Source organism: Anas acuta, chromosome 2 (assembly GCF_963932015.1).
Source record: "Anas acuta chromosome 2, bAnaAcu1.1, whole genome shotgun sequence".
NCBI lineage: Eukaryota > Metazoa > Chordata > Aves > Anseriformes > Anatidae > Anas > Anas acuta.
The window spans coordinates 150,463,222-150,485,591 of NC_088980.1; the positions used below are offsets into that span (position 1 = coordinate 150,463,222).

Sequence of the window (22,370 nt, forward strand, 5' to 3'; positions counted from 1 at the left end):
AAATCTGTCGAAGAACGTGGGACTCTTCAATTTATTTGAAGCTTTGCTATTTTAAACTTTACTCTGGGAGTGAGGGATGAATTGTAAACATGACTGTGGTGGGTTTCTTCATTATGGGGGGTGGAAGAGGAAAGTGTGTCATGAGAGTGAAGGTGGGACAGTGCTTCATTGCAATGTTGTATGTCACAGGAGGTTCTAGGAGCTAATGGAAATACTATTGGAAGAAGAATGATGTGTGGACAGAGAAAAACACCTTTGATTTGATTACAATAAAAAAATTTATTTTGATTCATATCACACTGAAAAATTAAATAAATAAAATGTCAGAGAATGATTGACTGAGACTCCCCACCATCACAGAAAACAAACCAAACCAAAACAACAAAAAATGATTATCATAATCAATCGTGTAGTCAAAGAAAAATAGGAAGAAAATCTGTTCATGGGAGAAAAAAAAGTGCTCAAGAAATTTGGCTTTGGTTAAAAACACAACAGACACTCAAGGAGTCCTCCAGAGACTTTTCAGGGGTGACAAACACAGTTCAAGAGTTTGAAGCTTTGACATGTTGCTAAGTGTTTTCCTTTGTTGCTCTTTCAAGCAAAATAAAACCACAAAGTTTATAGCAGGAAGACAGACAATCTTCAACACTGGCAGTGGGAGTGAATTCTTCCTCCAGCATCATCTGTTGGTATCTTCTTATTCTGAAGGCATTTGAATAATCAGCATTCAGTCACCTAAAGGACTCTAGGAAAAGTTCATTGGAAATGTGATGGTGCAGACTACCCCTCATCCTAAAGCTAGAAAGGTCCACCCTCTGCCCTTCCAACCTCTCTGAAAAACGGACATCAGTGTTACACAGTTACTACTTGCTGTTGGCAAGAAAAGTGGAAATTGCAGCTTGTCCCACGATGAAGACACTAAATCTATCCAGAATAGTATGAGCCAAGATGTTTTGTATGTGCTGTCAGAGGCATAATATCCAGGGAAAAAATGGAAATTTAATTTGGACAGCAACAGGGAAGTTTCAAAACAACACGTGCTAGAAGATAACTGATTTTTATAACATTTTCCTTGATTGCAAGCTGCCACCTGTAACAAAAAATCAACAGGAAATGGGTATCAAACCGCCATGAGTGTTCTTCCACATCTTTCTAAAAATGACTGAAATAGCAATGAAATGTTCCTGTTACTGGCTTCTGTCTATAAGAAAAGAAATTAAAATATTTGAAGCTCATGATGCAAAAAAGTATCTCCAAAATCCAGTCACAGGGTGAAGATACTGTTGGATTCTTCCCTGGATTTTTTTTCCTCTTAAAGTTGCTTTCCTTGAGTCATATTAGCATGACATCTTACTAGAAACATATTGAGTAGCAACAATTTAAGCAGTGGGAATGCTGAAAACAAACAAACAAACATGGTTCAGGTAGAAATGTTTTTTGTTGTTGTTGTTGTTGTTTGTTTTGTTTTGTTTTGTTTTGTTTTGTTTTGTTTTGTTTTGTTTTGTTTTGTTTACAAAGGCAGTAAGACCATTGAATTTGCTCCACCTGTGGCAGGCAGGTGGGTACTTCTGATGGCCACCCTGCTGGGGAAGGGCTTCTTGACATGAACTGGTTCCATCATGAAGATCTGAAAATCCCACTCTTTCCATGTTGCTAAACGGAAGGGTTACATGTGTACATTAAAGAGAGTTCAGTTCCTCACACAGATATTTGCCATCCTTGGCTCTTTTTATGTTCTGAGTCCAATACTAATCACATGGGCAAAGCAGTCCATTTGGTCAAACAGGCATATTCCAGCTGATTGCATCATTCTGCCATGAATTGCTGTCTTGGAGGGGAGCTCAGTATTAACAACTGGCCAACAGGACAAACCTTGGACTGAAGCATTCTCCTGGTTGAAGGGCTAGGCTTTCACTGAGCTCACACCAAAATACCCATCTGCTTGGACATGTCGTCCCAACTGGTGCATGAAAGACAGGTCATTTAGATGATGGTTTGTAAATTACCACAAACCCCAATCACCGTAATCTGTTAAAAATTTAATATGTCATTTTTGTCCCAGGCCTGATCCTCAAGTTCCTTGAAGTCTGTGGCAAGAACTCTTGGCTTCACCAGAGCTGAAAATTGGTCAATAATCCATGAATCCTATTTTCACAATATTGGGAAGCAAAAATCACTGTTTCCCACTCTTCACTACCTGAACTTTGTTCTTCATTTCATAATTTCTCTTCCCTTGAGGATTAAATATATTGATTACAGCAAAATCTGTGGATGTAAAATCTCCACTGTCACTTCCCACCTCTCACTGCCCTGAAGTACTGACAATAATACACTCATTCTTCCAGAGCTGTGCACAGCTTAAAGGCTTACACTGTAGGATAAGCTTGAGTAGATTGTGTCTTCATAGATGCTGCTACTGTGCAAAAGATTCATTACTATTGCATCACTATCTTGTATTTCAACCCATGATATTTCTTCCATTTCAAATAGAGACATTGTAAAGAGAGAACACTTTCTAAATTCATAAAAAAATAAGAAGAAAAGTTTCCTTGGAACATTTGGATATTTTCCCATAAAAAAGGTAAAATCTACCTTCAAAAATTAGCCTTGTTTGTGTTTGCTCAAATACAATATAGGAGCTGTTATTCTTAGATTTGACTACAAAAGTATACCATATGGAGGCTACACTTTGGTTAATCCCTCTCTCCCCCCTTATAAAAAAAAATAAAAAATAAAATAGTTTAGGGTTTGTCACCTTTAAAAAAAATCACATCTGTTGCACAACTATAAAAGGCACATGTAAACGACTGAAAGAAAAAATAGTCCACTTTCCAACCTTAAACTGATTAAATAAAAATAAGCATTCTGGAGTAATTTTGACCAAAAAAAAATAAAAAATAAAAAGCTATATATAACCAAACAAGACAAGAAGTGGCTAAAAAGGCCTTTTTTCTTCTTTTTTTTTTTTTGTTTTTGTTTTTGTTTTCTTTTCTTTCTTTTTTTTTTTCTGGAGTTTTCAGTATTTTTTTTCTCTTATTATGGCTGTGTAGGAAGCAATAACAAACAATACATGATCACAGGTGATTTGATCCATATTTTCTGGATGCCATCAATGCAGAATGAGGCAATGGTAGAAATAGTTACTACTCCAAGCAACTTCAATGCATTTTTGCTCAGTAGGGCATGAAACCAGAAGTAACAGAGGAAACTGAAGAGATGGTTCAAAAAGAAGATTAACAGCAGAAGTGAATTCATTTCTTTGAGGTAATCCTTACTGTGATGTTCAGAGCTACCCTAGTGGGTGTCAAATCCCAGAAGACGTTTTCACTTTTCTTCAAGGATTTCCTGCTTTACTCAAGGAAATAATGGACACACAAACAGCAGTCCCTGTGCCCAAGTTTCTCCTAATTGCAACAGGCAGGTCTTTCATCAGTAATTCAGGAACCAAGTCGTAGAGCCTAAGCAGTGATTCAGCATGTCATCTATTCCCACAACTGATTGGTAGTTCCCAGCTATCTGTAGATAGGAAATCAAGTGCAGCATGGAAGCTGGTCCTTGGCCGAGCTCCCTGCGGTCAGCATTGCAGCAGCGAGACGCTCCGAATCCACCACAGATTCACACTTTCAAACCCAGTTGGCATCCAGATCATCTTCACTGAGCTTTGTTCTGCTGCATGTTGGAAATTGCAGCCCCTACTTGTCCCTGTGGCCAGGGTCATCTGCCCTTGAAAAATTTTATTTTTTCAATGGAGGCAAGAGTCAAAGTTATATTGAACTCAAAATCCCCATCATGGACACCTGTCTGCCGGAAAGCCCCAGCTAAAGCATTGTTTTCCCAGTAGTGATGCCAGTGTCCTTTGCTGTCTGCTCCAAAACCGTACACATTCACCTAGGAAGTAAGAGAGAACTACTGTTATGGTCTGGAAAGGAATTGGTCTTCATCTCAAATGCTGAAAATTTTCTCTTGTCTGTCAGTACATCTATAGGCAGTACCACTCGAGGACCTCAGTGCTGTACGAAGTTATTCTACTGCCTGACATGATACAATCACAGAATAATGGCCCAAGGAACATCATGATGAAGGAACAACACACCCTAAGCTATGCTGAGACCACCACCACATCTGCACCCAGACAGAAGAGGAAATTTCTATCCATGACTTCTTGTTTATTAATATGGAAAACACATTCCTGTTCCCTCAGCATGATGACCCCCTCATGACCCCCTCATGACCCCCTCAGGAGGTCAGCAACCTAGGTTGGGAATCTCCACTTTATCAGATTAAGGCCATAAAGAGTAGAAAAATCCTTGGTTTTGTTCCTAGACTTCCAAATAACAACCTATGTCAAGCTCTATTTAGATACTTCATTTTATGGCATGTGCAGTTACTTCCATGAGATCAGAGGCAGACGGGCATCGTGTTCTTCGTGTGTGTGAACTCCTACAGCCTCTCCAGTCCCAACTGCTCATTTACCAATGGCTATGCCTGTCTCCTCTGGTGATAAATTCAAAACTTCATGGTTGACTTTTACTTAAACTGGGTGTAGCTATATGGCGGGCTTTGAAAGGGTCACAGATCACAAAACAAACACCCCAACCTACGCAACGTCTGGACCCACCCAATTACACTCTGTGTTTAAATTATTTCTGATGATGTCAAAGGCTTGCTCCTTGCCTGCTTGACAGAAACCAGGCTCCACCCAAGCTGCCCATCCTATCTGCCTTGACTATGGTACAGTTTCTGCCAGTGTCATCAGGAGTATTTCTGTTGACATACTTGCATCATCCTCACCAAGCAACACAGGCCAGGGAGACAAAAGCTCTCTTTTAACAGCAGAGCTGTGTCCAGACCAGGAATTTTGCCAGCATTTTGATTTTTCTTCCCCATCCTAAACAAGCCCATGCTTGAGGTATTTTGTAGAGCTGAAATGGCCTTACACTAACTAGCAAAGTCTCTGATCTCCTAGGTGCACCTCACATTACCCTAGCGAGGGAATTTCTTCAAGTAACTCCTGCAACCCAGACATTTACCATAACCTACTGTATAAACCCACAAGCTTGGCAACAGAAAAGGATTTGAAAATAAATCATTTGTATTCTCTGAACTGACTTTTTCAAGAGCTGGTAAACAAAGTTCTTCAGGTGGTATTATGTTTAAGATTTAGATATCCAAATGGAGGTGCTTGAGCATCCGCTACAGTCAGTGGACCTTGAGCTCAGCAAGCAGTCCTGCACCCCAAACATCTTGCCAAGTGGTTAGAATCAGCTTCTGGACTCCATTGACCACATAGGTAAGACCTCAATGTAGTTGCCCAAACATAAGTGCCATTTGAGATGTCCTTGAACACTCAAGACATCTACTGAAGGTGAGCAGATGTCACACAGGACCAAGGGACTCTAAGTCTCCTGGAGTGGCAGCTGGAGGTAGAGGGCATGCCCAGGGCAATTCCAATGCCTCTAGGAGCCCAGTCAGAGGGAATATACTCTGGGCTTCCTCTGATGAGATAGGCACAGAGACAACTAATGCAGACATAGATACACTTCATATTTAGTCCATATTTAGTCTTTTAATTCCAAATGGACTTCCACTCTTTATGTTTAATTAAATTTCTCTGAAATGCATCTTAAACCCTACTACTCATAGACATTAAAAAAATTGGTCACTGTCACTTGAGCATATCTGAATGTTACTCTGGAGCTGTCTGAAGGACTCTGCAGCTGTCTGAAGAAGTGAACGGGAGAGAAGATGGCAAATAAAGGCTTAGTGGCCAGGGCATGTTTCTGGCACCTCAGTGTGCATCAGTGTCCCAGCATCCTCATTTGATACCCATATATCCAAACATAGCCAGACTTTACCTCATCACATACGTGGAGTGCAAATATTACAGAAAGAAGGCCTGTGGAAGGGTATCTCCCATGATTCTGGAGCCAGTTTTCATAGACGTATTTCATAAAAGATGGATTGTAAACCAGAATCTAGGCAAAATTGGAAAGATGGATTCATTAGTAAAACACCCTAGGAAAAACAAAACAAAACAAAACAGCAACAAAATGTAGCATTTCATCTCTAAAGGACACTGTGGGAGGGCAATGGAGAAGAAAGGCATAATAGGTATTCCCTGAGGTCAAGTGAAAAGGAACTATACAGTCCCATAATTAAAATACATTCAATAATATTTACTATGTGCAATTACGCACAACTTCCTCAGACTCAACACCCCACCTGACCATACTACCGTAAATCCAAGTGATTCATCCTGAAAACAATGGGTATTAGATTGTGTAAGCGAGACGGAAATTAAGCATCCAGCCCTCCCTTTAGTGCCCTGCTGGTAGCATAGGTGAGCTCTGGGGAGTCTGAGGCATGAGCAAGGGAAATGTACAATGCCATGCTGGATTTAGGTGGGGAAATATACAAGGAACTGATTCTTCTGCATAGTATGCCATCCATGTCCTGGCCTCTCTAGATTTCCAGGCATAAGGAAACTCAGAGGTCAGGTATAAACTTACAGGAACCCTATCAGGGAGTGTCAGCTACATTTTTCCTGTTTCTCAAAATGCTATTTTTTTTTTTATTTGATTTGATTTATTTTTAAGCAAGATGTACATCACAGGTTATCTCCTGGGGAAACTATGGGGACTTCTAATAGAAACAGCACTTAAGATCAGACATGACTGAACAGTGAGTCCAAGGACTGGTGGGAGCCCTTGGTTTCAACCCTCTTCTCTGAATCACGCAAAGAGAGGCCTTTCCCTCCATGCTGTGTTCGTAATTAGAATGACAGTGTTTCAGTGCTATCTGGTTAGCTGCAGGGATTTTTCTTTTACAGAGTCAGAGGTTAATTGCTGATATTTTATCTGTGTGTAATCGCTTCTCACGGGGTGTTTTGCATTGCACGGTGAGGGAGAAAATACAAGATTCTTGTCTCCCTGCTTGGGAAGCTGTCGCATAGCTCCAGCCATACCCCAGGCTGGTGCTATGCAGTTGTGACATCGGTTTAACAACCTGCCATGGAATATCTCACAAGGGTTTTGCAGAGGTTAATGTGTCCATCACCACAGGTAGGGATGAGCTGAGTGATTATTTAGTACCCTACAGAGGCTCACGATTGAAGCACAGGGATATAAACTGCTACTGGTTTAAGGTCTCAGCTGAAGCCTTTGGCAAAACCTGGCCTGCTGAATTAAGAATGTGTTTTAATCTATGATTTTAATGCTCTTGGACTGACATCATACTGTACCAGCCCTTGGGATGCTAGGAGCCTGAGCTCCTCTGAAAATAACCCTCTTCAAAAGCTGAGAGAATGAGACCTTCATTTTGCTGGAAGGTCTGTGGAAGATGAAACATCTTTAACCTCTCCCTACACAGCCTTCCTTGGTTATGCTAGAACATGCAGCTACAACAACAAAAGACTTTGCATGGTGGCTAAAGGTCCAACACAGGAATGGCCATCCTGCCCAAAGGAAATCCTGTCTCCAGCATTAGGGTATGCCTGTTAAACCACTGCATACTCGGGAAATGAGTTGGGATGCTGCATGAGATAGAGCCTCTTCTGACTGCTGTAGGGTGGGCACCAGCTTTGTCCATCTTCCTTTGGCTTTCTCAGGAAAGTGATGTTCACTGACTGATTGCCCTCTATACATTAATGCTGTGAAGTAAAATAGGTCAGAAGGATTTCTTTAGCCTTGAGGCAAGTGGCATGGCACAGATTACATCCACATTACTCAGTTCTGACCCTGTGAAAAACATGGAATATTCCCTTATTTCTGCAGTCCTCCAAATTTTGCTTGAACATTGCCTGAAGGAGTATTAGTGCACCTGGGACAAAACCAGCCTGGACATGGCCTGAACCCAGTCTCCAGGCTTGCTTAATCATATACAGACATTTATTACAGCTGTGGCCTGTGGTCCTTCCCCAAAAGCCACTGATACCATAATCATGAGTTCTTCACTGACTTGAAAACCCATGACTCTATTTGTTCAGAGTTCACTTAGTTCCTTATTACAAGGAACTTACCCAGGAATAAGAAGCATCCTTGGTGATCATATAGTCAAATCATTTTTTAAAAGCTCCAAAGGTTTTCCACAGCTCAGAGTGTCCTTACATCTAACAGACTGCAATGGGAGGGAGCAGAACAACTGCTGTGGAGAGTGAGCACTGCTCACCAGTGGAGCACCTTAAATCTCCCTGAGCAGTACCAGAGGAAGCAAGGCAACCTTCAAAACAGAGGTTACGCAATTACATAGTCACAAGAACAGTTTCTTCCAGACCTCAATTATTTAGTGAATGACCAATGCCCTGAATGGCACACAGGAGCTCAACCTTTAACCTTGTAAAGGGTGTGCATTTTGAGTGTAGTTTTTATGAATGTCAAGGACTTCCTTGGATTCTTGCAGTCTCCCACAGAGGCAAAAGATCTACACCAGATCAGCAGAACAAATTAATCAGCAGAACAAATTAACAGACCACCATTTCTCACCTTTTCTTTTTTGACTTTGATTTTCCGTGGAACTGGAACATATGTGCTGTTAAAAGAAAAAAAAGAAAAAGAAAAAAAAAATGGTGAAGATTAGTAAAAGCCCAACATATTACTATTTTTATGTATTCTCAGAGAAAGAAGGAATATTCTTCAGGCATAGTAATACATTCAAAAGATTTGAAAGTAAATAGTTTTCATTAAGTAGTTGGAAAATGAGGCTGCAATTAAGTAATACAGCATGGAAAAGCTGAGCTTTCACTGAAGCACAGCTTAAAGGAAGATATTACATCTTTTAATATTCAAGGTACTTATTGACAGTAGAACATGAAGGATTTAGTTGACTATATACTATACAGTCATGGAGCCCCCGACTTCCAGTTCTTGGACCATCCCTGTTGCAGCTTTTGCATGTTGATGACTGAACAGCTTTCATTTAATTTCATGGCAGAAAAACCTTTTCCCACCAGGGGGAGACTTTTCCTCTCCTAATACTTATAACTACCGCATGATTTTTCAGAATAGGTGGTAGCAGAGTTCCTCGTGTCTGCTGTGGTTGTGTGCAACTTGGGCATCCCAGTATGCAGCCCCTCACCAACAAGCTATTCCCTGACTGCCGAGAGGGATGTGGAAGGCTGCCAGCAGTTCCTAGCACAAAAATTCCAGGTCATACCTTATGACTGGGTTGAAATCATGAGTCATGCCTTGAAACAAAAAAGTCTTTAGTTCCTTGTGTCCCATGAACAGCACATGCTCACACAGCTCATCGTGAGTGCTGTAAAAAATTCTCCTTGAAGCTGTTTCAAGTAGGAAAATTCTGGTGAACTGGTCTTGTAACTGGAGTATATCTCAAAATATACCCTGCATACTTTTGGGGCAGGTTATAACCCTTCCATTAGTTTGATCTAAACATGTGTTTTTTATGTGTGATCCTATAAGTGAGGTTTTATACCTCTTTGAACCATTGATCGTTTGAAACATTAGCCTAAGTCTTCACAGACCTAGCAATGTCCTCATTTCCTTAGGTACTTCACCTGTGATGCCTGCCCTGGACTGGTTGTGGTGGGAAAGGTGATAAGTGGGTCCCAGTCCCTGCAGATGTGATACGGGATGTGTCAGGTTTGGCAGGGCTAATGGAGAAAGGGACATCCATGCAGACTTCTTAGTCTGCCCTCAGCAAATCTCATGCTTGCCTTTAGTTTCCCATGCCTAACTTTGGTTAGCAAAGTCAGTAGATGTGATCACATGTCCTTTTTTAAGGTTAAGAAGACAGAAAGGGCTTCCTTGCTGGCAAAATCTCTTCATTATTATATAAGCAAATAGCCAGTTTTTTTCTAGAAAGTTGATATAGAGGAAATAAGGAGGGCATATTTCATGGACATCTAGCCAGGTGCAAAAGAAGCATTCATGATAATATTTGCAGATGGCTCTAATCCAGCCATGAGACTACTGTAACTCGTCAGATGGTAAGTTAGTCATGTTAATCATGGGATTTTTATTTTATTTTATTTTTTTTTCAGAAGCAATCCTTAAGTCCTGCTGTAACTTAGCTGCAGAATTACATACAACTGCATTGTATACTGGCATGCTACTTAAAAACAAATGCAGACCTTTGCTGCTAAGGGAGTGTAAAATTTGGGCTGCCAAGAAGGCAGAAGGTCATTATCTCTTAGAGACTGGATCAGACTTACAGACCCACCCTGAAATTGGACATCCATCAATCAAATGGGATAAGTCTGAGAGAGTCATTCAGCTATCGATTATATCTAATACTAAGGATATCTGCTGTTTGGCTTTTCTTTTGGACAGTGAAGAAAAATGCATGAATTAATACTGCTGTGAGGTAAATAAGATAAATCACAGATTTTGAGTCTTAGGAAATTATAAATTCAATTGAATAGAATACAGAAAATCAAACATTGTATAGAAATCTAACGAATAGGAATGCTTGTCTTTCTATACAATGAGTGCACTTAGGTTGTGATTAACCTGACCTCATCTGACACTGTGCAGTGTCTTCACGAGACCTGATGGCCATGCAAGTAGGTGTAAGGTGCTGAATATTTCTTCTTTTCCAAAATAGAAGTTTCAGATGGGTTTTATTTTTATTTGATCCTTTCTCCCTTTCACCAATGTACAGTCAGTAGTTTCTTTATGCACTGTATCTGACATTGTGTTTAATGTCTCCTCATAGGTTTCTACCATTAGTCTAAATTTATGTGTAATGTATTGTTATGATTTGTGTTTATGATTGTCTTGTTTTATTACCCCAGCATGTGCTAGCTTATTAATTACGCAATTTTCCTCAAAATCTTAAAACACTGGTATTTCTTCTATGTGGTAAATACACACTGATTTATATCAGATGCTTACCAAGCCCATATAGACAATCTAATTATAAATCTATATCCTGCAACTTATTAAGCAAAGATATTTTTCCGTTCATGTGCGATTTCTAATTATTCCTGTGACTGCCTTGTAGGCAACCAGTTATATCTTCCAGCCAGGCTAAGGCTCACTCAACTTCACCACTGCAGTCCACTTGCTGTGACCTCTGAAGGGCAGTGAATGGCTTTGCAGTCTGGGCACAGAGCACAATGATGGAAACATGGGTGGGTGATGGTGGCAGCAAATGGCCCTCTGCAGGCTTCACACACACAGAATCACACACAGAATTTCTAGGTTGGAAGAGACCTCAAGATCATCGAGTCCAACCTTTAACCTAACACTAACAGTCCCCACTAAACCATATCCCCAAGCTCTACATCTAAATGTCTTTTAAAGACCTCCAGGGATGGTGACTCCACCACTTCCCTGGGCAGCCTGTTCCAATGTCTAACAACCCTTTCAGTAAAGAAGTTCTTCCTAACATCTAACCTAAAACTCCCCTGGCGCAACTTTAGCCCATTCCCCCTCGTCCTGTCACCAGGCACGTGGGAGAACAGGCCAACCCCCACCTCACTACAGCCTCCTTTAAGGTATCTGTAAAGAGCAATAATCCATGCCTTCCTGGCACAGGCATGGATTTTACAAAGATGCAGCAAGGGGCTTCACTGAAAGGCTGCTGCTGGCACCTGGGGGTTTTCCCTCAATTCCAATAGCATTTGGATCCAGGCTTAAGGGCAGAGCTTCTCAACCTTTTTTATCAATACAGCTTATAAAAGAAAAAGAAACCCTAAGCTTTGCAAAAAAGGTCACTGATATTTTTTAGCTGATTTTCCAAGTGGGCTGATTTTTCTGAGTTATGAGTGTGTTCAGAGGATGGATTTATTTTTTTTTTTTGTGACAACTTATGATTGGACATATTAAGTACTGGTGACAAAAAAAAAAAAAGAAAACACATTTGTTACAAATTAAGAGAATGTTAATAAGAAGCAAAGAGAATCTAAAATTAATTTGCAAGGAAGAAAATTTAAAAAAATAATTAAAACTCCATTTGTTGTCCCATCAAAAATTTTCTTTAAAAATAGGGAGGTCTAATCCTCAGTCAATAGAAACATACTTTTGCAAGGTTTTCATCTTCTGAGACTCTGAAATTGGGAAAAAAAGTTGAAATGTCTTGAAATACTTTTCTGTGGAATAACTTAATCTGCTCTGCTCTTTCTGTCTATGTGTAGCAATCCCACATGGCCGTGGCTTTAGAGCCAGCAGATAACCTCACACACAGTACAAATGTCATATATTTCATTCTCTGAATTAGGAAAAGCCATCTTATAGGGCGAAAGAGAATCTGCTAGATGGCGTCCAGAAGAAACATATGCTTTGTTCGTATTTCAAATTCTGGTGCAGCCAAAATATATATTAAGCAGCACAGCATTTCATTATGAAAGTACTCGTAAAGAATTGAAAATAAATATCAGTGCAGCACGTTATTGCCAGGCAAAATGTGCTAATATAAGGCTAGGGCACACAGGCGACAAAGGAAACAAGGGTGCCTCCTCTGCACAGCTGTCAGTCACCATGTGCCACAGTCCTGAGACACCTTCATACTGGCACAACAGAGATGTTGCCCTTCTGTTGTGGAGAGGTTGAGCAGAAATTCATGGTTTTTTAGCTGGGTTTTCAGAGGCAAATGCAGGGATGAGGGTCTGAATGGGAAAAGAAGGAAAAAGCCAGCAGAGGACACTCAGTGTCACTCTCTGCCCTCCATCTAGGGGGCCAAACCACAATGATCCCAAACACTCCCTCCCACTTCATCGCCATTCCCCACTACAGGTCCCTTGACTGGACAGGGGAGATTTGACTTTTCCTCACTTGGAACAACTGTTTGTTTGTTTGTTTTCCCTGAAGGCCCATCCTGGGGTGTCTGTGGTCACACTGGGGCGCTGAAGCCCAGCACACCAACACAGCCTGCTGTGATGGGCAGAGGCAGGCCGGGATGAGCCGTTTCCAGTGCTCCCTCTGCTCTGGGCCCTATGGCCCTGAGTCACACACAGGAAGAAATGCTGCTTTTCCCAGGAAGGGCGGAGGCAGGATTGTTTCTCCTCTATTGAAAACACTGGAAAAGATCCAGATGGTTTGGGTAACAGCCGATAAGTACAGTCAAGCCTTCATTTTCCATCTCTCTCTGCCGCAACCTATCCCGAAGGCCCTCTCAGCCCCGCAATTAGCCCCAGATCTGATCCTAACACATCCCTCAAGCACTGTCCCCCCCTGTACGTTTGAACTCTGATATGGGTTTGTGCCAGAGCACCTGGACCGGAGATCATTTCCCACCAGGAAATTAAAATCACACCAGGCAGACAGCTCGAACCGCGGCTTTGCTCTCCAAAGCAGGCTGGAGGGAAGGGGAGAGAGGCCGAGCTGGAGAGGAGGAACTGAAAGGCTCTGAAAGGGCTCTCCAGCCTGAGAATGAGTCTCAGAGTAATGCCTCCCTTTTGTTCCTTGTGTCCTGTGAATAAAATAATGATCTGGCATGGAGCTAGCTCACTGATAGATGGGCATAGCTCTGTTCAAATAAATGCTTCAAGTCTTGAGCGTTCAGGGCCTTCCTGGGAAGACAGGGGAGAAGTAGGTGTCTTTCGACTGGAAACGATGCACCGAGCTCCTGTTCGACCTGCCCATGGGAGGAATCTCTGTATGGATGTCTTAGTGCCATGCTTCTGCTCATGAGCAGACTTAGCATCCCTCTCTGTCTCTTTGTCCCCTTCTGCAAGCAGGATAATGTGTATTGAAGGACTGTTTGGCTACCAAAGTGTCACAGGTGGGATAACCTGGCTGTCTAAGAATATGCTGAATGAATAACACATCATATGCCTGATTCTGCAGGTGGCTTTCTGCAGGCTACCACTGGGTATGGGCATGCTGGCTGCACACACTTTGCTCCCAAGGGACCAGAGAGGGGGATGGATGAGCAGAAACCCAAAATGAAGCACAGAACCCCAAAGCCCAGGACGCTGATGCTCAAACTGGCTGAAGAAAAAGCTGTCCCATTCATTTCTCTGAGATTGCTGTATGGGGCCAAGGATCTTCATCTCAAAGACTGCACTATAACATTACACTTTTCCTAGAAATTAAGTGTTCAGGACTAACTCCTGCTAACTTAGAGGAGTTGTAAAGCTCCTCTAGACTTCATCAGTGGGGATTTCCCCAGTTTGGGCTTTTCTTTCCAACAGCAATAAGAGGTGAGCGGCTCCCACCCTTTCAGCCCACACACTTGTGGCTGCTCTTACTCACAAGTTGATAGTGCCTGTGGTGAGAGCTGTGACAATCCAGCGCAGGTCCAGGGTTTTGAAGGGGATCAGGATCATGCTCACGTTTTCTGCCAGCTCTTTGTAGCTCTCAGGGTAAACAAAGTGGTGAGTGGTCTTGCTCCCGACATCTGACTCGTAGCCAGCGGTAGGGGCACGGTTCATTCTACAGCCAAAAAATAAGAAACAAGAAAGTGAGAAAGTGGGATAGGAATTAAGTAGGTACAAATATGTGATTTTTCCCCACATCACTTGCTTGAGGTGGCAGGAATATTCTCCCATGGCTAAGGATAGTGCTGTATGCAGGCTCTTCAGCGTGTAGGGGTCCTCAAGCAGGCTGAAATGACCATCATCCATAGTGGATAAATTAAAAGTAAAGAAAAAAAAAAAAACAAAACTAGGCTTTGGTGTGTAATTTTGTCTGTCTGCAAAACAAGAGTCTCCCTGAGCACGTCCCTGAGTTCTCTTTACAGTCAGCAGAAAGCTAGTTAATAGAGCAGTGAGCCCATCACATCACAGCTTCTCTCCCTAATGCCGTGGCCTCCAGTAGGTGAGAAAAATATTGCTCTGAAGTCCATCAACTTGACTCCTTGCAGTTTCATTCCCCCTATCTGTACAGGTGTTCTTGAATGTCTAGGGTGCAGGTAAAAAAACATGTTATGTTTGATGAGAATCAGAAAATATTCCTTATGTTTTTTTCCACAGGACAGTGCCCAATTCACAGTGACAAATGCAGGACTTGCTGCTGACATTTTATTTTCTCAAACCTTACTTTGTAGTACCTCCCCCAGCTTTGACACATCCATTTTTGCAATAAGGAGCATTCAAAAATCAGCCTCAAAGCCTGATGATATCTGCTTTAGACCCAGTATGGAGACCTGCACAGGGCTCACCGGGGCTCAGTCAAAGCAAGCTGAGCAAACAGGGCTACTTTATGTTGGATCTAGAAGGGGACTGGGAAGAGAGGGGGGGGTCTGAACTCAAGACTGCAGGAACACCTCTGTGCTTGCGTTTGCTCCTGAAAGTAACTCTGGGGGACATGACCACTTCCCATCCTGATGCATTAGGTCACTACTAGCAGAGATTGACATGGTTCTGTGGTGCAGCATATGCAGATTAGAGAACCCCAATGTATGACTGACCTTGCATGTCTCCACGGTGCAACACCAGGAGAAACACTCAAGTTGGCTCTGAGAAAAATAGGGTTTTTCTGAAGCTCATGGGAGTCTCCTGGAGTTTTCTTCAGAGACATTAGCTCAGCTCCTGGCAGAAGCACAAGGAGGGCAAGGAAGGGATGTAGCTGATGAGATGATGTTCAGCATCATCCACTGCTGGACAACATACTGCTGTGGTCACTGCTAACAGGGAGGTGAAGTCACTTCAGCAAGTTAATGCCAGGCTGTGTTACTGCAGTGCTCCCCCAAGTGAATTAGTTAAGTTTCTTCTAATTCCCTCAAAAGGGATCTATTAGCATAGGTAGAACATCCTGCAGGCCTATGTGGACTTGTTATTGAGTTGGTCTCTTCCCTGCCAGCTTCAGGGATCCTCACTGTATGGTGTAGAGATACTCTACAAAGCTTGGAAATTCCTACCTTTTTATCTGGAGATTGCTCAGCCTGAAATATAAGATCCAGAGCATTCTTTCTGTCAGGACAAAACCAAGGGTGGCATCTTGGTTATGGTTCACAGCCTGCCCTGGGGTCTGTGTCCCTTCCCCACCATCTGTAGCAAGGGCTGGCCATGCAGCATGACAGAAGGCATGGTCACATACTGTCTCAGCGGGAAGGACTGGGATTTCCCTTTGTCATGAAAACAGACAGTTAAACAAATAAAAGTGGCCTGGAACATGGTGTTTGGAAGGAAAGGTATCACCTCACACTCGCTGGCTCTTTCCCATGCTTGGCTCTATTGCCAGAGCACCTGCAAGTGAATTATTGGGTCACCAGAGATTTTGTTTGTTGGATTAGCACAAGGACAAGTTACCTTCTCTGCACAAATTCCTATGATAAATCCTAAAACCTCGTGACATTTATTCATATCTGGCTTGAGACTGCTAAACTAGAAATCAGAGACTGGCAGGTTAAGTTCCAAATCACAGAGAGTTTCTCCCTTGCCAGGAATGCACAGATAAGGGGAGGGTAAAACCTCAGAGCAGAAACACACATATGAGTTTGAATAATAACTTAGTTACTATTCAAAAAAATCCCCCCTTGTCAGGCTTTCCTTCCTGAATCTGGAAATGTAGGCCAGGCGAGATGAGAAAGTCCATGCAAGAACAGGGCAATCTCCATAGCAAGGGATGCAGAGTTAAGTATAGATGCATCTCTGCTGCCCCACACTTGAAACCTGCAGGGTTAATGACTCTTTGCTTCCCTTCATGTATCTGAAGATTTGGTTGGCTGACTGCTTCTGGGGAGGTACTTATTGCTGAGAACAGGGCATTCAGCTGAAGCAAGCAACTCCTGAAATGATTCATCATGCACATTTAGGTACCCAAGCCACATCAAAACCCAAGAAGCCAAAGGTGGTCTAACAATTCAAATAATGCTAATCTTCTGTTGATTCACTTTCAGTTTCAGCACGCAACTAAAGATTATGTTGTTTCTAAGAGCATAATCTCACACACTGTATTTTCAGTAGTAGTCCTTGCATTCCAGACCCTCTGACCTGCCTGCATTGCTCCCCAAAATGTGCTGCACTGGCAACTGTGCTGTAAAGATGGGGAATGTGTTGGATCACTGTCTTTAAGAGTTTCTCTGACAACTTTGCAAGGTCAACTTAGTTGACCCAGATACCTTGGTTGCCCTCTGGGCAGTTATCTCTGCCTACCTAGTGTCGTGTTTTAATTCAGTGGGAAAAAATAGTCAAGTACTGGCTAACAAGTAGCTCTAGCCACCCAGTTGTCTCCTCCCTGCTTGTCAAGTGACTTTGGCCTTCCCACCTTACCATTGCTTAAGAGTGAAACACTGCAAGAAGGTGAAATCTGACACAGTCAGTTTTGTGTGCAGAAGATCACTTGTGAGCACTAGCTCTTTATATAATGTTTATCCAAAATTATAGCTTTTTCAGGTATTTTTTTTTTAATCACAAGCAATTCTGAATGGTTAAGAGTAAGCTACAGTATCAACACCTACTTAAACCCAAGAGAGGTCATATTTTTCTTCCAGGCTAAAACATGAGGCCATATCTCCAACGCATTCAGGGGCATAAAATATATCTTAGATTGGACCTAAGAAGCAAATTTCACTAGACAGCCCCTGAAACCTTGTTTGCCAATTTATCCCGAAAAATACCAGTGAAACTCAAACAACAGAGACACCTGGAGCTGAGGTGGTGCCCACTTACCTGAGCACAAAGTCATGGGAGTCAATCTCTTGGCCATACTGAGACTGCCGAAGGTTCCCAGAGTTGCCCACGACGGCACACCGTCTGCATGTTAACGTACCTCGCTCCTGCAGTGGGTCCCCATCTGCAGGAATGATCCCAAACAGTTCCTTGAGAGTGTCATTAATATTCTTTGGAGATTTCTCTCCTTGCAGTTTCTGTTGGGGAGAAAAATCACTCCAGGTTACCAATATAGCTAGCTTTTCTGTGAGCAAGACAGCTTCAGATGTCTTCCCAAAGACCACTCTTGCTCATCTTACTGCAGACAACGTCTCCTGCGGTGCATGCTACAAGGCTTTTGGCTGGGAGCAGAAGTATGAATTAAAAATATGGAAAATCCTGTCCCATTAACTTTTTTAACCTGTTTTCCCTTTTCTACTCTTTTTCCTCACATTGCCTCACCTCCTTGGTCTCTACCTAGCCACAGTGGACCAGATCTCACACTCTCCAGGCTGATCCTAACAGAATAAATGTCCTTCAGGTGTCTACAAGCTTTGTTCCACCTTGGACCACATATCTTCTGTTAAGACATGTAAAAGATTTCTTTTAACCTTCCTATGAAGGACAAAACAGTCTAAGGGAACCTGATGGAGCACAGAAATAGGGCTGAGCCAGCTGGGGTAGCCATGGACACCCTTCCCACAAATTTTGGCTTTTGACAGAAGTGGGAGTGCGAGATCTCACTACTGCTGTTCAGGACTATGGAGGAACCAGCCACTAGTGCAATAGGAAACTGTGTTAAAGTAAAGTTAGCTTTGACAATTGGAGATGTAAAACCAGCTAAAAAAATCCACCAGGATGAAGAAAACCACCCCAGACCTTGGTCATTGTGCCTGTTGCCATGGAGGGAAACTCTTTTGTAGCAGCTCTGTGGTGCATGGTGGAAACAATGGCTGGATGGTGAAGGTGCAGGCAAGGTGCAGGGCAGGTGATGGTGAGACACTCCCTTTCTGGAAATCTGCTCTCTGAGGGCAACTAAAAATGTTGGGGGTGCTAGCAGACTCATTTGAAGCCTTGCCCACACTTGTCATGGTGCTGCTTGCTTGCAAAGAGGAGGAAAAGTTCCCAAAAGGAGAATGGCTCCAAAGAGAGCATCTGTTGAAAGGCTCTGCACTTGCTCTGAAAGCTCAGGTCAAGGAGTGACAAGGATGGAGGGAGGAAAAACGCCTTTTCCCATGACTGCCAGCAACAGCCTGGAGTAATTTGGGTTTAGTTTCCAATGTATTTCTCTCACCTGCACCAGGAATTGTTTAATTTGCCATCCTCTCTCTCTCACACACAAATATATATAGACCTGTAAATTTATTTTGGTGAGCTAAATTCTGTTATCTTTGCAGACCTATGTCAAGAAACCTTATTTGCACTGAACAGAACAACAGGTCCATGGAGCTCAGCGCTGCAGGACAACACTGGGCTCAAGAGCTAAGAACAAAGAAGCCAAAGAAATGTTACCTACAAGAACTTAACCTTCCTGCTAACCCTTCCTAACCTATATACTCATGTACAGACTGCACAAGGTGGTCTTCTGTTAAAAGTAGTCAGCACAAAACTCTTGCTGGGCTGAAGTTATTAAGCAGCTGTTATTATCTTGTCCTGTTTTTCCTCTGCTGTAGCTGAAGCTGAGCACTGGCAGAGGCAAGATAAAGGGCTTGGGTTACCACAGCTCTGAGTCCATTGGGCAGCGCTGGGAACTGACACCAGTCATGGCATTGCCAAAATAGTCATTGCCTTCTTCCATATATATTAATAATAAGCACAGCTCACCCCCTTACTTCATGTCATTCCTTCAACTTACTCTGAGGGCAGCCCAGAAGAAAAGCCAAGTCAAGCAATCAATGGTTGTACAAAAATCAAAAAGGTAACAAGGATGCCCAGACAAGCACTGTCATTATTACCACATATGTCAGTATTCAGTGGATGGCTCAATTGTTTAATTGCAAAGGGTTATTTTCTCCTAAATTTGCATGTGTGATGGTGCTACAAACACATGTTCATATATCTACACTTGTGTGTTCTGTATAAATCCAGTCTAACTTATTTTCAAAACTACTCTGAATATAAGAAAACCACTTTATGGTATCCTAATCCTTCAAAATAAACAGAGATTTTTCATAGATACCACAGAGAGCAGCATGTGTATAATGCAGAAAACTCCAGCTTTGTCAGAAGGAGCTTGTTTTGAGTTATTTGTGTATACAAATGTGCACACACCACGTACATACACTCTCTGTAAAAGTTGATCTGAATAACTGTCATTAAGAAATGAAAGAGAAAACCATCAAACATGCTTCTAAACACTTTTAAGAACACAGTTATTCTGGAAAAAAAAATGTATTCTTGAACTGGTTTTACCTGACAAAATTCAGATGTGGAAGGTCATTTTCAGAAAATCCTAAGAATCTGAGCTCTCTTTTTAAGTTAAATTGCCTTTTCAGCCAGAATGATAGCATCAGTAAAGGAAAGGAACTGGAGTATTTACTTTTGTTTGATATATGAAAATGATACGGAGCATTATCATGGATAGGCACCCCCATTTGCACAGAACTGGAATCTGAGTTTTCCTTCTGTTATGCTGCTATCAGTTTAGAGTAACTGTATTGCAACCAAATTAAAACACGGACACCAACACCAGCCCCTCAATTGTACAGAATTTTTCCAGCAGAGATTAGTACTGACATCAGAGATTCCATCAAAGACCTTAAATAGGATGAGGATTTTGTGCTGAACATCCATACAGTAAGACACCAGTCCCTCACTTATTAAAAGTGCTGTTTTCATTTCCGCAGTGATTATCTGATTGGACTATATTTTTCAAGCCTAATCTTCAATCAGAACTGATAAATCTTTGACTTTTCTGCAGTATGGAGCAGAACAGGCAGTAAAGATGTTTAACTCCAAGACAGATCTCTTTATAAACTTCAGATGTAATGTGCAGCCAGTTCCTTATTGCACAATGTTTACTTGACTTCTTGAAGAAGTCCATTTTAATAGCATTATAATTACAAGCCAATTATAGTTCACTTTCCCACGCCAAATTTTTGTCCATTTTTTTTTTCTTTGAGGATTTTTTTTTAACAAGCTCCTTCCAGTCCGGCATTTCCCATAAATGAACAGCAGTGCAGAGTAAAAGTCTGTCTGCGTCATGCAAGAAAAAGCCACACCAAGCCATGGCAGTGCAGAAGGCAGCACAGTGTCTGTTTGGTGCCACCTGGCTCTGCAGATGTGTGCCAGGGATAGGCATACGGATATAGCTACTGGAGTAGGGCTTATGTACACCTAAATACCTGACCCCTGTGTCCTGGGTGAAATAATTGTATTTCTCAGAAATCTTTGCAATCAACAGCCATGTGCAGTAGTGCAGTTTAAGCTCTTGCCCAAGTCTGAAAGGCATCTTAACCTGCCTTGAGTCCACATAAAATACCACTTAACACTTCAGCTCTATATTTGTCTGGCACTCGAGAGCCAGCTTTTCACCCTACATTGTTAAAAATAAAATACTGAGTCCAGATTGAGAAGTTTCCTAATTATTTTAACAGGGAAGACACACTCTTAGCTTTAAAAGTCCCCACTTCACATCCAGAGGTTTTCCAGCCTGTTTTACATTTTCTTATTAGAAAAAAAAAAAAAAAAGCTCAAAGTTTACATAGTTCCTTCTTTAATCCATGAACAGCTTTCTGAGGAAAAGCTTGTTGCTCTTTCTCACACCACACTGTGCACACCTCCTTTAAGGATGACCACAGACCTTGGGATTTGTTGCTTTTATAAACTTCTCAGAAGGTTTCCCAAGGCTCTCTGGTACCATCACACCACCAGTGATTGCCAAGAAGCAATACCCAAAGCTCAGCTAACGGGATGCAAGGGGAGGATGTGAATTCAGCCAAGGCTGCTCAGAGCTAATTGCTTGGAGCAGTGAGGAGGAAGATAAAGTCAAGAGAGCTTGGAAAGAAAGCTCTCCTGGTGCCTGTACATCCTGCATCCAAGGACAAGTTTGGCTCGGTATTAGATACACCTACAAGATTCCAATGTATCAGCATGAATAAAATATCCTGCTTAACCCATAATCATCAGTGCAGTCTGGATGCAGAGGGAAACATGTCAAGCATGGACTGAGACACAACCTGTGTGCTGGACAGGCGTAGGTGTGGGTCTGGCAGCAGCCAGCACTGCTGGGGCTGCCCTTCTGCAAGCATGTGGCCAGGCAGCCTGGGGAAGCTGGTGTAGCAATAGAGTTTTGTCATGGCTTCTCCGTTTTTTAACTGTTTTTAAAAGATAAAGAGAGAATAAAACCCCATGAGAACCTCTTTTGCACAGCTACTAATTGCCTTGCTGCAGCGGTTTGGAGGCATTAACACTCAGGAAGCGCTTCTCAGCTATAAAACATTGCACAAAGATTAATCCTAGCACGAGCTTGGTGGGGCAAACACAGGTAATCTCCATTTTGCAGACCAAAGGAGAGGTTAAAAGGAGACCATCAATTTTACAAACATCTCCTTGGTCTGGAAAATATGACATTATTATTGTTACACTTAATGTCCTGCAATTACTATACATCAAAGAGATTTAGGGGAAAAATATAAGGGCTTTTAAGTGTTTGGGTTGGCTTTGTGCAATGATTTGTGTCTGTCAGAAAACACGCATTCTCAAGTACGAATTATGTGCACGTATTATGTAAATAACACACACTTGCTTGAAACCAAGCAGGATGGCACTCGGTGGGACTGGGTATGTAGCAGGCACTGGGACGGAATTTGGCACTGCCTTCTGCAGGAAACACGCTGCCTTCAGGGTGCTGAGCCCTTGGTTTTGCATTTAAAGTATC

The 22,370-nt window shown here is 42.2% G+C and overlaps 1 protein-coding gene and 1 long non-coding RNA gene across 4 annotated transcripts in view; both read right to left on the reverse strand.

Annotated features, from left to right (window-relative positions):
- Positions 1 to 254: 254 nt before the first annotated feature.
- The window catches only part of ST3GAL1 (ST3 beta-galactoside alpha-2,3-sialyltransferase 1), a 76,568-nt gene continuing 54,452 nt past the window's right edge, over positions 255 to 22,370 (reverse strand). For all 3 annotated transcript variants that reach the window (XM_068672695.1, XM_068672696.1, XM_068672698.1), the window contains exons 3-7: positions 17,513 to 17,709; positions 14,154 to 14,333; positions 8,481 to 8,526; positions 5,856 to 5,975; positions 255 to 3,888 (exon numbers count right to left, since the gene is read on the reverse strand). In XM_068672695.1, coding sequence (XP_068528796.1) covers positions 3,715 to 3,888; positions 5,856 to 5,975; positions 8,481 to 8,526; positions 14,154 to 14,333; positions 17,513 to 17,709 — 717 coding nt within the window. In that variant the 3' untranslated portion in view covers positions 255 to 3,714. The remainder of the gene's footprint in view (positions 3,889 to 5,855; positions 5,976 to 8,480; positions 8,527 to 14,153; positions 14,334 to 17,512; positions 17,710 to 22,370) is intronic.
- LOC137851509 (uncharacterized) lies at positions 9,969 to 14,146 on the reverse strand. The gene is made up of 2 exons (XR_011093252.1): positions 11,483 to 14,146; positions 9,969 to 11,124 (listed from the first exon to the last, which is right to left on the reverse strand). It is a non-coding gene; the product is annotated as an uncharacterized lncRNA (long non-coding RNA).